Source organism: Schistocerca cancellata, chromosome 11, assembly GCF_023864275.1.
Source record: "Schistocerca cancellata isolate TAMUIC-IGC-003103 chromosome 11, iqSchCanc2.1, whole genome shotgun sequence".
Classification (NCBI taxonomy): domain Eukaryota; kingdom Metazoa; phylum Arthropoda; class Insecta; order Orthoptera; family Acrididae; genus Schistocerca; species Schistocerca cancellata.
The window spans coordinates 91,697,487-91,715,809 of record NC_064636.1 but is presented as its reverse complement, the minus strand read 5'-3'; the positions used below and the strand labels follow the sequence as shown (position 1 = coordinate 91,715,809).

Here is an 18,323-nt window from a genome sequence, read left to right as displayed (position 1 = left end):
ACTCTCCTCCAATGGAACATTTGCAGCTTTAGATCTAACAAGGAGGAATTATGGCTCTTCATGGAATCGCAGTGTCCACTTGTTCTCTGCCTCCAGGAAATAAAATTGCATCCTCATGACCTCTTTGACCTCTTGCATTTCTTTCCAGTCTGCTTTGAGGGTGGCATTATGTCTCACGGGACTGTCATGCTGCTCATCCAGGATATTATTTACAGTCAAACCATCTCAGTGAACACCTGCTACAAACTGTTGCAGTCTTCATTTTCCTCCCTCACTTCACCTTTTCTCTTTCTACCATCTACAGCCCTCCGTCATTCATTGTCACGGGGGCAGACTTCCTCCAACTTATTGGACAACTCCTTCACCTCTTTTTGCTGCTTGGTGACTTTAATGTTCACCATCCCCTTAGGGCTTCTTCCAGAACTTGTCAGAGAGGTGCCCTTTTGGCACAATTAACTAAACCCCATCTGCCTTAACAATGGAGCACCCATGTTCCTTTCAGATTCCACACACACATGTTCCCATTTGGCCCTCTCCTGCTCTGCCCAGCTTGCCCATCATATCGAGTGGCCCATTCTCTCTGATACATACTTTAGTGACCATTTCCCATGTGCTGTATGTTTTCTGACTCCTTCCCACCTATGTGTAAACCCAAATGACAGCTTTCTAAAGCCGACTGGAGACTTTACTCCTCCCTGGCAACCTTCACCCGACACCATTTCCCCAGTTGTGAGGACCACATGGAATACTTTAGAAATGTTATCCTTATTGCCACAGAATGTTCTGTTCCTCACGCTTCACCTTTACTGCGTTATGTCCCGTTCCCTCGGGGAACTCGGGCACGCCACGACGCAATTCGTGTGCAGAGACGTGCTCTCCGCATTTTTAACTGTCGTCCTAAGATTGTGAACTGCATTCATTATAAACAGTTGCATGTGCAGTGTTGTCTCGTTCTTCGGGATAGCAAAAAACCTAGCTGAATTTCCTTTACTATTCCTGTTAACAGTCCCACTCCCACCTCTGTCGTGTGTCGAGGTCTGTTCCTTGGTTTCCAGTCTGACCGTAGCAGATGATGTCATAGTGGACCCTGTTGCTATCTCCAACACCTCGGCTCGCTAATTTGCAGAGATTTTAAGCTACACTGTCACTCTCGGCTCGGGTGATAGGTATTACCCGAGTGTATTACCCGAGCTGCCTCCACTCATTTATGATGGAGGAAGGCAGGGTGATAGTGGGTGTAGCCCAAAATCTCCACAAAATAGCTATCCTATCGAGTGCTACAATGCTGCTTTTACTGTGAGGGAGCTACGTCATGTTCTCACTTCGTCCCGATCCTCTTCCCCAGGGCCAGTCGATGTTCATATTCAGGTGTTGCCGCACCTTCCTCTTGTGGGCAAGCAGGTACTCCTTTGTACGTACAGTCGCATCTGGGCAGAGCACACGTTCCCGTACCCGAGCCCGGTAATGACAAATGCGTTCCTTCTAGCTGTCACCCCATTTCTCTCACCAGCTGTGTGCACAAAGTGACGGAGCGTGTAACTCATGTCCAGATGGTGTTGTGGCAAGAGTCTCACAATTTATTAACCACTGCACAATGTGGATTTGGAGGGCGCCATTCTGCAGTTGACCGTATTGTCACTTTGTCAACCCATGTCATGAATGGTTTCTGCAGAAATGCCAGACTGTGGCCACATGTTTTGATTTCAAGAAAGCCTTTGACACCTGCTGGAGGACTGGTATCCTCTGTACTCTCTACACGAGGTATTCTGAGGATGCCTGCTCCATTTCCTTTAGGAATTTTTAGAAGACAGCGTTTTCAAGTTACATGTGGGTTGTGCCTTCTCGAACACCTTTATCTAGGAAAATGGGGTGCCTCTGGGCTCCATCCTGAGAATCATCATTTTTGCAGTAGCCATTAATCCTGTTATGGCCTGTGCCCTACTGGGCATCTCCGGCTCAATTTTGTCGACAATTTTGCGATGTATTGTAGTTCTCCGTGGACTCGTCTCGGTGAGTGGTGTCTTCGGCGATGTCTCGAGTCTTTACTTGCAGAATATAGACAGTGGCTAGCACTTTTCCTCTGAAGTAACTGTTTGTATGAATTTTGGAAGGTGCATTGGGTTTCTTCCACCATCTTTACATATTGGGCCTTTGCTCTTCTGCTCACTGAAACTACAATATTTCTGGAACTCGCGATTGATAGGAAACTTTTTTGGTCATCTCACACATCTTACCTGGCTGCTCTCTGTACCTGGCCCCTCAATCTTCTATGTGTCCTAAGTGGTACTTCCAGGATCCCTTGCCCATCCAAAACTACACTATGGGTATTTCTTTTACACATCTGCACATGCATCCATTTTCTGCCATCTAAATACAGTTCGTCATCATGATACCTGTTCGACCACTGGCACCTTTTACACTAGCCCGGTTAAAAATCTCTATGCAGAAGCTGCCGAACTACCGCTGTCGTACCGGCACGGTGTTCTACCGGCAGATACGCGTGCCGTTTGTCTGCCGTGCCTGGCCACCCATCGTGTGCCGCCTCCTTCATGACTCCTGTGACTGTCAGGGTGGGGACACCTCCCTCTTCTCTGTAACCCCCTGGAGTTAGCTTTCGTCATTTGCTCTGGCAGCGTAATTTCACACTACCTGCCAGTTTCCCCAATGGGTGTGAATCCTTCACCACCTTTGTAGTACCTTCTGCTGCAGAAGTCGAACACGCGCCAGAACAAATGGACGTGGTCAGCCCATAGAGGGCTCTGCCTCCGCAGCGGCTATTCCGCACAGTGGCTCCCCCGCAGCGAGGGCGCCACCGCTACGCCACGTGCAGACAGCGGGCAACAGGCGCTCCCTCTGGTTTCGTATATAGGGACCCGCTCTGCCCTAGTCCAGTCAGTCTGGTACTCACTCTGGATTTAGTTTCTATCTTGGCGGTACTGCGTTCTGGTCATTGCTCGTTGTGACATTTGCCTGGCTCTGGTTCCGAGTGGATTTACTGTTGGTGTTTGGTGTTGTGGTTTTCACAAGCCTCCGTTGTTTATCTCTTCCTTGTTGTGTCGGTCATAGTCCATCGTGGTCGGTTGTTGTCAGTTGTCGTCGGTCTGTCGTCCGACTTGTCCTCGTGTTTACCCGGTGGTGCGTGCTCCACCGCCGGCGGCTTCCCCGCCTGGCAGCTCCGATCCGCAGCCCAAGGTATTTCCGCAGTTTGTTTTGGTTACAACAAGCTTGGATTCATGTGGTGGCTTGTGCTCACCATGGACTCCATTCGCTTCCTAAAGAAACTACTCCAGATTCGATCTATCGCTTTAAGTTTCTCAACTTTCGGTTGGAGCTCAGCGAAGGTATCTTTGTGTACACTGATGGCCTTTAGTTGACTGTGTGTGCTGTACACTGTCCATCTCTTAGTGCAACAGGTTCAAGAAAGTTTCCACCTGCTCACTCTTGATGGAGCCACCGTGACGTTTATGTGGGTCCCTTTTGTCGGCCTGATGAGAAACGTGGCTACTGATGCTGCTGCCGAAGCCTCGGTCCTTCTAGTTCTTCCGTTCCTTTCGATTATCTCCGTGTTGCCGCCTGTGAGCAGGTGATATCACTTTGACATCATCACTGGTTTTCACTACAGGGAAACAAGCTCCAGAACATTAAACCTCTCCCAGTGGCTTAGTCGTCTTCCTCACGGCTGTCTCGCTGTGAACAGCTCATTTTAGCTAGGTTGCATATTGCGTACTGTTGTTTTAGCCGTTTGTTAGGTGGTGATCCCTTACCATTTCGTGCTCACTGTTGTAAACCTTTGATGGTTTGCCATTTCCTGACTGAAAGCCCTTTTTCAGCCACTTACATTCTAATGTATGTTTGCCGTCCGAGTTATCAGCCATTTTAGCAAATGATGCCTGGGCTGTCAACCAGATTTATTTTTTATCCATTGTCGTAGTATGGCAAAGGACATTGTTCCTACATCTACATCTACATCTGCATGATTACTCTGCAATTCACATTTAAGTGCTTGGCAGAGGGTTTACCGAACCACAATCATACTATCTCCCTACCATTCCACTCCTGAGCAGTGCGCGGGAAAAACGAATACCTAAACCTTTCTGTTCGAGCTCTGATTTCCCTTATTTTATTTTGATGATCATTCCTACCGATGTCGGTTGGGCTCAACAAAATATTTTCGCATTCGGAAGAGAAAGTTGGTGACTGAAATTTCGTAAATAGATCTTGCCGCGACGAAAAACGTCTTTGCTTTAATGACTTCCATCCCAACTCGCGTATCATATCTGCCACACTCTCTCCCTATTACGTGATAATACAAAACGAGCTGCCCTTTTTGGCACCCTTTCGATGTTCTCCGTCAATCCCACCTGGTAAGGATCCCACACCACACAGCAATATTCTAACAGAGGACGAATGAGTGTAGTGTAAGCTGTCTCTTTAGTGGACTTGTTGCATCTTCTAAGTGTCCTGCCAATGAAACGGAACCTCTGGCTCGCCTTCCCCACAATATTATCTATGTTGTCTTTCCAACTGAAGTTGTTCGTAATTTTAACACCCAGGTACTTAGTTGATTTGACAGCCTTGGAATTGTACTATTTATCGAGTAATCGAATTCCAACGGATTTCTTTTGGAACTCGTGTGGATCACCTCACGCTTTTCGTTATTTAGCGTCAACTGCCACCTGCCACACCATACAGCAATCTTTTCTAAATCGCTTTGCAACTGATACTGGTCTTCGGATGACCTTACTAGACGGTAAATTACAGCATCATCTGCGAACAACCTAAGAGAACTGCTCAGATTGTCACCCAGGTTATTTATATAGATCAGGAACAGCAGAGGTCCCAGGACGCTTCCCTGGGGAACACCTGATATCACTTCAGTTTTACTCGATGATTTCCCATCTATTACTATGAACTGCAACCTTCCTGACAGGAAGTCACAAATCCAGTCGCGCAACTGAGACGATATTCCATAGGCCCGCAGCTTAATTAGAAGTCGCTTATGAGGCACGGTGTCTAAAGCTTACCGGAAACCTAGAAATACAGAATCAACTTGAGATCCCCTGTCGATAGCGGCCATTACTTTGTGCGAATAAAGAGCTAGCTGCATTGCACAAGAACGATGTTTTCTGAAACCATGCTGATTACGTATCAATAGATCGTTCCCTTTGAGGTGATTCATAATGTTTGAATACAGTATATGCTCCAAAACCCTACTGCTAATCGACGTCAATGATATAGGTCTGTAGTTCGATGGATTACTCCTACTACCCTTCTTAAACACTGGTGCGACCTGCGCAATTTTCCGATCTGTAGGTACAGATCTATCGGTCAGCGAGCGGTTGTATATGATTGCTAAGTAGGGAGCTATTGTATCAGCGTAATCTGAAAGGAACCTAAACAGTATACAATCTGCACCTGGAGACCTGCCCGTATCAAGCGATTTGAGTTGCTTCGCAACCCCTAAGGTATCTACTTCTAAGAAACTCGTGCTAGCAGCTGTTCGTGTTTCAAATTCTGGAATATTCCATTCATCTTCCCTGGTGAAGGAATTTTGGAAAACTGCGTTCAATAACTCCGCTTTAGTGACACAGTCGTTCCTAAGGCATATTTTGTGGCTCTTCCTCCAAGAGGAGGTCCTTCTTAGCTGTCTTTCCTTTCATTGATTGGGCTTAACATGTGGTCATTTTTAATTCCTTTTTCATATTAATATTCTTATGTTCTGACATGGGCATGTACGACCTTAGTTGTTTTCACACCCTAAAACAAAACAAATGCGCATGCTTGTACCCTCTTACACAGTTTCAACCATAGGCTGTTTAAAGTACTGAGATACATTTGTAAACACGTGGGTCATAAAGAGTCTGTGATGTCAAATTTTGCTATACTTGACTCTTTCTACACACCCTGAGCCTAGTATTTGTGTCGTGGGTATAATTAAAGTGTTACAACTAACTACACGAGGGTGTGGTTTATAACAACTTTGGAACAGATGGCTTTAAATTCTGGTGTCCAGGTACTATTTTATTCTTTGTGGCAGAGTATGGCACTATTGAGAAACCTTCCCTTAGCTCACCACCACCTCTCAGATCAGGATGTCGAAAACTGATTTCAACTTCATAAATGTGCACCTCACATCTGAGGAGCCAGAAGCTTAGAAAAATATCAGTATTAGCAGGAGATGGTGACATTCCTTGTACACCACCATTGACATGGGACCTGTTCCATCCATTTCAGACCAGACATCAATTAATGAACCTAAAAAAGAAAGAGTTATTTCCTACGTTTTGTAATTTTGGATTAATAGTATGTATTTTACAGAGAACTATGTGCATTAAATTTGTAAGTGTATCTAAAACTTATTTATACAGATTTCTTTTTTCTCCATTCAAATTTCTGTTGTTAGCATGATGCACTTGTTTAAACTCGTATAACTTGAGTTCCATTGTTCCTCAAGAGTTTTAATGTTCCCCTCCTAGTTCATACAGTTAACACTCTCTTCTGATAATGCTGACTGTCAAGCCCCGAGCCTTACTGAGAGAGGTTGGGTTGTTTGGGGGAGGAGACCAGACAGCGAGGTCATCAGTCTCATCGGATTAGGGAAGGACGGGGAAGGAAGTCGGCTGTGCCCTTTCAAAGGAACCATCCCAGCATTTGCCTACAGTGATTTAGGGAAATCACGGAAAACCTATCTCAGGAAGGCCGGATGTGGAATCAAACCGTCGTCTTACTGAATGCGAGTCCAGTGTGCTAGCCACTGTGCCACCTCGCCTGCACAGAAAATATGTCACTAACAGCACCAATAATTGCTTAAACCATGCTGTAACATACAATAAACAAGGTAGTATGAAAGTATCAATATAAAACTATATTTTAAAAGATGATTTGTAAAAATGTAATAATGTTTTACTGTCTTTGTACAACCATGCCATTTTCTGCATGTTTTAGATTAAAAAACCCCACTGGTGATGGTGATATTTGTTGCTGAAACTAGTTTGGGATAATAAAGAAATAAACAAATAACAAGGTGTTTTGCATCAAGGCAGACTCAATTTCTGATATTACTGTATTTCTAAGCAAACACGGACCAAATGGAAGAATTCCAAGATAATATTAAACTGAATGGATTTGTGATTGTTGGTTCCAGAGTGTACAGAGTCCAGAGCAAGTCTTTATAGAAAACTATCGCTTTGTATATAATTGGTGCTGGTAAACACTTTTGAAAATGAAAGGATAGGGAAAAAATGCTTTGATTTTCCTTACTTTCCTCTTTGTTGACGTACTTTCACTCATAGCTAGATTCTGCTAAATTTAAATGAACCTTCTCCTCTTTTTATACTTTGATTGTTTTTCTTACTCACTATCAGTTGTAGCTCGAGTTCGTACATGGCTGATGGATGTAAAAGTTAAAATTTTTGGCAAGTAGTTCATGGTAAATAATCTCAGACTGTTCTTCATAACATGTCTTAATGTAACCTGTATATCTCTGACATAGATGAGTCAGAATTTAAGTATTTATTTTCTACATGTTATTCTAAATGATGAGTACAGTAACCAAGAAGCATGGCTGTATGGGGGAGCAGCTACTGACAGAGACAAAGTGTGGGCTGTATTTATTGTATCTCAGCAGAACTTGGTAGGTATTCTAATTCATTAATGCGGAACTGGTCTACACTGAAAAAATATTTGTGGCATTGTTGCCCACCGTGTGCTAATCTGGTGCTGTGAATGCAAGAAACGTGTATAGAAATTTTTCTGTATACAGTCTGTTTCAGAAGTGATGGTCAGTATTCAGGGACATGACAGGCATCATCATTCGGAACAAAAAAGTCAAGTAAACATGGGATCTGGAATGCCTACCTCCAGAGCTATGAGCAATTCTCGATCTTTGATACTGTTGAAAGAAACCTCTTCTACTGCAAGCTCTTTGCCTTCCATATTTTGGGAAGTGGTAGTATGGACCAAAACGAGAAAGTCCTGTAAACATGTACTTTAAAACACATACTTTAAAAGTTATGACCACTTGTCCATTGGATAGTTGTGTTTCAAAGTATCAAACATTAACAACTGATCATAACTCTTAAGGTACCGTGAAACGGGATGATTTGTCGTTATTTTGATTGTAACTTTCATATATGTTGTTAGATTAAATTGAATGTTATGGAGGTGGTAGGGTATATGTTTAACGAATAAAATATCCCAGAACCCGAAAGTGTATGTGTAGGTACATTAACTGAGGCAGTTAAATAAAGTGTCCGAAGTCACCCCATGGATTGGGGTGATTTCGGACACATGTGTTTTTTAAATCTCTGCCGAAGTTACAGTACATAGAGGGCGAATTCGGACAGTTACTGCCTTTTTTTCTCGAATTCGACATGCTTTTTATTTGATTTTGGTGACATTTCACACATTTTAAGGTAGCCCTATGTTACGAATAAGTGATATGGAATGATATAATGAATTTTATATATTACAGATAAGGTCTGCACAAGCTCATTTAATATCTACTGACTGTCATTTGAGGAATAAATGCACCCATTCTTCTCCTGGCAAATTATTATGTAATTTCTTCTCTTTTCGGCCAGATTTATCAAGGTAGCCTTTACCTAAATATCTAATATCCAATTTAGTGAAGGGAAATCCCCAATGTGCAGCCCTCAAGATGCCTTGCTTCAACATTTCTTCTTTATTTAGCACTGGCTGTCTTCCCATTTTTTTTCTGATGTGCTTTCTGCACTTTATTTTGTTAGGATGATACAGGTATACCATACAAATCGCACACTTTTCTATATGATAATTTACCACTCTGTATATCATGAACAGCTTTTTGTAAAAGTTCTGGGTCATAATTACACTGTACTGTAGCACCTCTCCTGCACTTATACGTTCACCCTCCTGGCCTCAACCTTCGTTAGTCACTGTCCTCACCCATCCAGCCCCCTCCCTGTTCCCATTCCAGCATTACACAGCCACCATTTCACCCCCACACGCTTTCTTTTTATTTCTCTCCTTTCCATTACTTACCCCCTCTGCACCTTCTCTCCTGCCCTCCGTCTAAACTGCAACACTTCACTGTCCGCCATTCCCCCCCCCCCCCCCATACTATCCCTCCCCATCCCCGCCCCAGCCTCCTCCTTACCACCACCCAGTCGCCCCTCCCATCATGCAATGGTGCTGCTGCTCGCAGTGAGGTTTCAGGTCTCTGAGACTGCAGACGTGTGTCAAATTGTGTTTGCATGAGCCTGTGTGTGCGTGTGTGTATGTGTGTCTACTGCTGACAAAGGCCTTTATGGCCAAAAGCCACAATTGTGTGAATCTCTTAGTTGTGCCTATCCCAACTCAGCATCTACACTATACAGTGAGTAGCAACTTTCCTTCTCTGGTATCAAAGCATTTTCAACAACATTTACACAGTTGGTTTCTCTCTTAACTGGCTGTTGTACTCCTGTTGTCAAAATGTATTGTATCCCTTGTATCCTGCCTTTTTTTTATGAACCCATTTTGCTGGAAGAGATGTTGTTTTTCTTGTGTGCTTGTTCTTTGGAAAATGTTGTCCTGCTGGTAATGTGTTCTCAGCATTGCCATTATTTTCTTATAGTTTATTGTTGCATGTTAAAATGGCAAAATCAAAAGAATTGGAACTTGCTATTGGGATGTATTCAGACACAATGTCTGAAAAAAAATTAACCACAGAATTGGCAGTTTCAGATCCAGTTATGTCATGCAGATATTTTGCATTGGACACAGGGATTAATTCCTTTTCTTTTGTTAGATTAGTTGCATCAGTTTCAGACATAGAGGGTGCAGGCAAGTCTGCAGAAATAGTTTGATGTTTGGAGTGTTCATAAAAATCATCACTAGAAAAATCAACACCTATTTCTGAAGTCACTTTCAAACCAGAATCTAGTAAAACTTAATCAAACTATCTCTCATATTTTGAGATTAATTTAATCTAACTCATAACACACACAATTTTCTTCATAGGAAAAACTGAAAACATTGTTTGCCACAAGAATGTCTGCTAACCTCTGCAATACATCTTCCTCTCAATAAAAACATGTTTACAAACATTCACCATTATTATAATATCAGTCAGAGATTAAACAATAAAAGGTTGAAGTCAAAGAATAAACGCACGAGTCAGTTGTAATGTCATTAACCAAAGTTGACATTGGCTGTTCTAGCAGTGAAAAATGAGGAAGACCCTGCACCAATATATTCATCTGTTATTGTTGCATAAAGTACTTCCATGTTAGTGAAATGACATTGACTTTCCAGAAGTCGCATTCCATCATTGCCTTTAAAGTTAGACTTCGGTTATTCTTACATATCGGACATGGTAACTTTCTTAGCTGATTAGGTAACGTATTTAAAATTCGTAAAAAATTGATTTTGGTTGCTTTTGCATTAAGCTACAAAAATATTGAGGCAATTGCTTAAAAGGTATGAGACAGTGTGATTGAGTGAGTGACCTACATCATATTACTAAATTAATAATATTAAAGGAAAGTATTGCATTTTTTTTTTAGTTTGATATAATGTAAAGAAGTTCTCTAAAGCGTGCATGAAGTCTCTCTCTCTCTCTCTCTCTCTCTCTCTCTCTCTCTCTCTCTCTCTCTCTCTCTCTGAGTGATTGCCTCCTTCAACAATGTCTAATGTCTCTTGCCTAATAGGTCTCTTATATTTCCTCAGGTGTTTTGCAACATATGTAATATGTTTTTTGTTATGTGTTGGTGAAGTTGGTCCAAATGTGATCAGTACGCTACAATTTTCAGTTTGAGGATAGCCATCACTGTTTATAGTGAAACCTGAAGAATTTTCAATTTCACCTGTTGTGTCGACACAGTAGTACAACCTTGCACACCACAGCAGGCATACCTGGTCCTTTCTGGAAGGACAGATTTTTGTTCAGGCTCAGCTGGAACTAACAATTAACATCATATTTTTTTTCAAGTGATGCTTTCTGTAGTTGTTGGGCAGAGCATTAAACATTACCTGTGCAGCCCATGTTTGGGCTAAATGCACCAGCACGTAACTCAAAACTTAAGAAGTACCACACACCTGTGGCAAATTGTATTTGTTAGACAAGCCAAGGGTAAATGTAAATGTGTGTAACCATCTGAACTGACAATGATTTATTGTTTTCCTTTTTTCAGTTTAAAGAAGGTCCACCAAAAACTGCAGAATGCAGTGTCCGTATCAAGGAAGATCCTGAGCTGGATCTAGGTGTGGATGTGATTGAGAATGGTGTAAGTAGGTATTTATATTGTAGAATTACAACTAGGCAGAAAGAAACAGTTACAACTAGGAAACGGTTTTTCTAATTTTCAGAAGTTAAGAGGGTAATCCCAAAAATGAGGTCTCCAAAGTGCAGGGCCTCAGGAAAACTGTTTGGGTGGCTGTTTGCCACACCGATTTTTCCTTGCTCTCTCCACACTGTACAGAACCCACCTCACATCTGCAGGTACTTTGTCTCAGCTCAGCAGTCACAGGTAGTGGGCTGTTACTCACCACCGCCAGGTGCAAAGTTCGTGCAGTTATTCTGTTTTTGAGTGAACAAGGCATTAAACCAATTGGTTTATAAACAGTTGATGGAAGTGTATGGAGAGTTATGAATGAATGTCAAAAATGTCTGCAAGTGGTGTAGAGAGTTCGCAAGTTTTGTACTGAAATTCATGGTGAGGTACGAAGTGGGAGACTACCAATTCTCTAAGAGACATTGACAAACGGTGAACAAATCGTGCTTAGAGATCACCAGATTACTCTCAACATGCTCTGCACTGTTGTTCCCAAGTTTCTCGAAGCACTGTTCACTGGACTTTGATTGAAGTGTTGAATTTTCAGAAGTTGTGTGCAAGATGGGTCCTGAGAATGCTGACAGGAGACCACAAATGGCAATTTCTTCAATGCTATGCTGATGAAAAGGATGGCCTTTTGGATTCAGTAGCCACAGGTCATGAAAGCTAGGCCTACCACTTCACACCTGAGAGCAAATAAGTCACACGAGTGGCAACATCCGATTCACCCGAGCCGTGACAATTCACAACAACATAGTCTGTGGGTAAAGTCATGGCAACTGTGTTTTGGGATCGAAAGGGAATAGTGTTGCTCAGCTTCACAATTCCTGGGACAACAACAAATGCTGACAGGTATTGTCCAACATTGAAAAAAAAACTCAGCGATTCAGAACCGAGGGAGAGGAATGTTGAGCAAAGGCGTAAGTCTTTTCCACAACAATACTCGACCCCACATCACCTGTCAACAGTTTTGATGCAACATCACCACTCACCCACCCTATAGTTCAGATTTGGCACCCAGTGACTACCACCTATTTCCCAAATTGAAAGAACATTTGGCTGGAAGGCACTTCAGTGACAGATGAGGTGACAGATGAGGTCCGATACTTCACGTATAACATGGGCACACAAACTGCTACAGCATTTACAAAAGCCCATTGATCGAAATGGCAATGTTGAATCTTCAAAACTATGTACAATCTATTGTAAATAAACATTTCTTTTAAAAAATCAAGAATAATATTACAAACCTCACTTTTGGGATCACTCTCATTTGTGTTTTTTTTTCAGAAATGAGAGGGTAATTGATTGTGGGGTGTTGGAAATGAGGGAAGCTGACTTGAGCTACAGGTTGAAAGGAACAGATATGTTGTAAGGATGAGGGGACACTAAGGGGAGGTGTGAGAGAGAGTAGCTGCCAAAGATAGTGCAGGGAGTTTTGAAATGAATTTTAACAGTTTATATTTAATAATTGAAATATGCTACAAATATGGGCAAATTGCAAAATACCTGCAAAACCCTAAAGTTTTTGTTATGTTATTTCAAGAACTATGTCACACAATTGCTGCACGGAAAACATTTAGAACATAGATTATAGTTAAAAACATTGCACACTTTCTTGAAAATGAACTGAAGTTAGGTAATACACAATACATGGAATTCTATACTGCACAAGGCCTGACCATACCATTGGAAATTGTAGGTAAATTAATAAACAAAACAAAATGTTCAAAATTCTTAGGTGTGTATATTACTAAGAACCTGTCATATGCTACAGTGTGTCTCAAATTGCTTAACTGTACCTATTTGCATTACAGATAATGTCAGATTTTGGGGACGAAAATGCCAAAAAGTTGATTTGTTCTTCTCATTTTCACTGACTAATCTCTTATTGCACCACGTTCTCGACTATTTTGCCACTGAAGTGAAAAATGTTTGTTCCACAGAAGTGTCTTGTAAGAGTGATGTATGCTGACCACTCTGTAACCTCTTGTAGGCAGCCGTGCAGTGCATTTACTCCCTCATGAATTTTGCTGTCTACAGTCAGTCACAAGTTTGAAATCATCGGTAACATTCATAAGTGTAACACTGGAAGGAGAAATGATTTGCATTACCCATCACTCTGCCTTGGCATGAGTGAGGTATTCAGCCATAAACATCTTTGATCAGCTGCCAGTTTCTTTCACACATCCCTGCAAGGAAAAGTCATATGGTGTCATGTCTGAATATCTTGGAGACCAAGAATGTAGGCCAGTGTCTCGGTCTCTTGGGCATCCTATTTGATACTGAGGCAGTGTGAAATTGTCAGACACTGTCTTACTAGCACCGTGGAGCAGAGTTTTGTCGGAATATGAAAACATTAGAGTCCTGCTGAAGGCAGTTTGTTGTTGTCAAAGATGAACGGGCTGTACGCATCTTTGTAAGAAGTGACACAGAACACATTTAGTTTAGATGGACCTCTTTCTAGCTTGCCAAAGTGGCTAAAGCAGCAGTGAGGCACTGGACTTAGATCTGGGAGGATGGTGGTTCAAATCTCTGCCCAGAAATCCAGATTTAGATTTCCTGTGGTATGCCTAAACCTCTTACGGCAATTGCTGGGGTGTTCCCTTTGAAAGGGCACAACACTTCTCAGTTTGAGCCTGAACTCCACCTCTAATGATGTCGTCTTTTGGTGGCATGTTAAATTTTTACTTTCTTTCCTCCTAACATGATCTTCCCTTTCCACTGTTGTCGATGAACGCGCAAGTGTTTCCTGATTATCATTATTGGTCTGTTGTACAACCCTCGTAGTCATTTCCATCAACATCAACTCTTATGAATTAATATATTTGAATATCATTCCATCTGGTGTTACAATTTTACTTTCTACACCCAATCATTCTAGCCACATATGCATGCCACTGTATGTGTGCTGTGCATTGAATGCTTCTATCCACTCACTCATTGACTGGTCTGGTGTGGAAATAGAAGACAGCAAAAGGAAAGCTGAAGTTTAAAATTTAAAATTTAAAATTTAAGACATCGTTCACACTGGAGCATATTACAAACAGACCATTATTACAGACTCCCGTAAAGAGAACATACTAGTAGGCATCCCTGGTGTAGAGAGGCAACTGAAAGAGATGAAAGAAAATAAGTTGCCAGGTCCAGATGGAATTCCAGTGTGGTTTTACAAAGATTACTCTACGTCACTGATCCGTTACGTAGCTCACATTTATTGTGAATCTCTCACCCCGTGGGAAGTCTCAAGAAACTGGAGAAAAATGCAGGTGAGCCCTGTATATCTTAACATAGGTTTGCTGCAGAATTCTTGAAGATATTCTCAGTTCGAAAATGATGGATCTGCCTTAAACAGAAAAGCTCCTGTTCACAAATCCGCACAGTATCAGAAAGTATTGCTTGTGTGAAACTCGGCTCACCTTACCTCACATGGTAGACTGCGAACTGTGGATGAAGGGCAATAGGCAGATCCCATATTCCTGGATATCAAAAAAGCATTTGACACTGTTCCGCATTTGACAGAGGTCTGAGCACACAGATCACATTCACAGACGTGTGAGTGGCTCAAAGACGTTTTAAGTAATAGAACCCAGTCCTTGCACTGAGTGTTCATCAGAGGCAAGGTTTCGTCAGGAGTGGCCCAGTGAAGTGTAGTGGACCACTACTATTCTCTGTACATAAATGATCTGGCTGACAGTGTGGGGAGCAATCTGCAGTTGTTTGCTGACGATGCTGTTGTGTACAGGAAGGTGTCACTGTTGAGTGGCTGTAGGAGGTTGCTAAATGACTTGGACAAAATCTCTAGTTTGGGTGATGCATGGCTGCTAGCTCTAAATATAGAAAAATGTAATTTCATGTGGATGAGTAGGAAAAACAAAACTATAATGTTTGAATACAGCATTAGTAGTGTGCTGCGTGACACAGTCAAGTAATTTAAATATCGAGATGTAATGTTGCGAAGTGACACAAAGTGGAATGAGCGTGTAAGGATTGTAATAACAAAGGCAAATGGTTAACTTTGGTTTATTGGGAGAAGTATAGGAAAGTGTGATTCATTTGTGAAGAAGACCAGAAATAGGACACTGGTGCCACGCAGCACGTTCATGAGTACTGCTAGTGTGTTTGGGATCTGCACTAGGTCAGCTTAAAGGAAGACAACGAAGCAATTGAAAGGCGCTCTGCTCGATTTGTTAATGTGCAAATATTATAGAGGTGCTCGTGAACTCAAATGTGAAGCCCTGGAGGTAAGGTGACACAGTGTTTGAGAAACACTGTTGAGAAAATTTAGGAGACTAGTATGTGAAGCTGACTGCAGAACAGTTCTACTGCCGCCAGTGTACATCTCGTGTAAGAACCACAAAGATAAGAGAAATTAGGGCTAGTGTGGGTGCATATAGACAGTCATGTTTCCCTCGCTCTGTTTGTGAATGCAACAGGAAGGGAAATGACTAATTGTGGTACAGTGCACCATACAATGGCTCGCAGAGTATGTATGTAACTGTAGGCGCGAGCCCGAGGGCTCCAGAGCCCATATGAAGGCACGGCATAGCCCAGCTGTTGTTTCAGTAAGAATGGATCTGCACACGGGGATCAGTGGTGGCGCCAACGGTTTGGTCCAGTGTGTGGATCGATGAAACGCCATTGGAATCAACATTGGCCTAGTCACTTGTGTTTTGACCAAACATCAGATAGCTCTCAGGCCATATCAATATGATCACCACACACTGGCACCAACATTGCGTGTTTCGGATGCAGTTTTGAAATCTGAGTTATTTTGCTGCTTGCACTTTCAGGTAGATTTTCGACATTACAGTTTTTTGGAAATGGAGGAATAATGGGCAAGTTCTTGAATTTTTCAAACTTTATTAGCATGAAATACATTTGTGGAGGCCTGTGCTATGAGGAATCTAAAAACACTACAATATCACTGCAGATGCATGACTGTGCATCCAGCAAAAATTCAATATGGGTTGCATAGTAATTAATTAAAAACGTCTTTAATGTGAACTTATCACAGGACAAAAGACTTGGTTAGTTTAGGGGCATCAAGTGATGAAGTATATTGAAGTATATGGTTTGTCTATGATCTTAAGGATGACAAGTGTACAGCAGAAAGGAAGAGTAGCCTTATGAATCTGACTACGTCAGCAAGAAATCGAAGATTCTCTTTCAGATGAACTTTTGCAGGTATAGCTTCCCTCCAGAAAGTATATATTTTTTTATTTATTTTGGGTTCAGTCATCTGAAGAAGCTGTAAAAAAATCTGTGGTTGGCATACAACAAAACTTACCAAACTGTGTTCAAACAGCCTAATAACTGATATATTTTAATTATAGTTATTCATGAGTTATACCATATTTAAAACTTACTATACCATATTTAAAACTTACTTATTTTGTAATGTGTCTAATGTTATAGCTTACCATCTTCTTTTAAAAGTTTTCTTTTATTTATTTTGCAACGACAAAGCATAATTATTCAGACACCAAGAATCACAAATGCAGCAGCAGTGAACTGTGTGTCAAACATGAAAGCAAAGCAGGAGAAAGTATTTTCTCCTATTGTTTTCAGCAAAAATAAGGTATATACAGGTAATTAGCAATACATACATCAGTCTTCGTCCCTTACACTATTTTCTCACAGAGTGCCCACACAGATTCAGATATTTGTCCCAACACAGCGCTAAATTTGAGATGTCCCTGTGGTAGAATTCATCCAGCTGACTGTGAAACCAACATTGGACAGTTGTCTTAGCTTTGTCATTGAACATGAATCACTGTCCTGCCAGGAAGGTCTTCAGGGGGCTGAAAACATGGAAATCACTAGGGGTGAGGTCCAGACTGTGTAATTGGCAGTCCAGGTTCTCCCAGTGAAATGACTGGAGCATGTCAGCTTTCCCCACCATGCTCTACTGCTTAGACTCCAGTGTGATACGCAATATCTACATTATTGGTAACAGCGTGGTTCAAACTACTGCCACCCTACTTGGCATGCCTTTGCACATGGTTCAGTGAAGCAATCATTTGCTTGCCTCTCGTTATGTCATCCAACGGCTTACACACCCTCCGACTTGAAACCTTCTGGTACTTAAGGATCCGTGAATGATGTAAACACTCCAGTACCGAATGCCAAACTCCTGAGAAATGTCTTTGAGGTGTACATGCAGATACTCCACCACTGCATCTGTGCAGCAAATGTTATTGTCAGTGGGTGAGGAATGCAACTTACGTGAAAACCCATTGTCGTGCAAGTGTTCAGACTTTTCCAAACTTGCAACAGCACCACCTCACAATTCTCAAAGCGAGGTACTTTTCCCCATAAAAGGGCTGCATTCTGCTTTGGATATCGATGGACATTTGTCCTTTGATCCGTAGAAAATGTATCACACTTTGCTGCTCTCTGCACCATGCATGTGTGAAGCACAACAGCCATCTTCAGCAGTTGACAACAGCACCATGCGACAGAGCTACTGGCAGGTAAGGCCAGAACAGAGGTCCTCCACTTGGAACGGATATGTTGAGTTTGCATTTACATCCATAATTTAGCCTAAAAAAAAGGGGGCAAAAGCTTTCTGATTAACCTTCATATGTTAATGTTGGCTCTGTATGAATTCAACTGAATGTTGGGTTGAATATGTGAATGCTGTCCCATAAATATTGGCCAATGTGGTGCCAATATTAGCACAGTGGACAGATGAAGGCTAAGCAATCAGGAGGCATGGGAGAGAGACTTTGTGACCACTTCCTGAGCGTGCCAGCAGAGGGAGACTCGTGAATTATGCTCTCTCATATTTAGCATCTTGTGCAAGACAGATAGCTCTCTCGTGTCAGCGTCCACCTCTCGGTATTATTCCATTTTCGTGCTGACGTATCACCATTCCCTTTGAATACATTCTAATTTTTGCCACTCCTCCATGTTGACTGTGAGACTGGTACTCAGTGCAGCTCCGTTGTTCCTAGAGGGTTTCATTGTAAACCGTAAGCTGCATTGGAAGTAGATTTCTTTTTGCTATACTGAGGATTTTCGATC

General features: G+C 42.0%; 1 protein-coding gene across 7 annotated transcripts in view; it reads left to right on the top strand.

Annotated features, from left to right (window-relative positions):
- LOC126108629 (THAP domain-containing protein 2-like) overlaps positions 1-18,323 on the top strand; it is a 40,918-nt gene that overhangs the window by 17,861 nt on the left and 4,734 nt on the right. For 6 of the 7 annotated variants that reach the window (XM_049913947.1, XM_049913942.1, XM_049913945.1 and 3 more), the window contains one exon: positions 11,154-11,246. The exons of the other annotated variant lie outside the window; for it this stretch is intronic. In XM_049913947.1, coding sequence (XP_049769904.1) covers positions 11,154-11,246 — 93 coding nt within the window. The remainder of the gene's footprint in view (positions 1-11,153; positions 11,247-18,323) is intronic. 7 annotated transcript variants of the gene reach the window in all.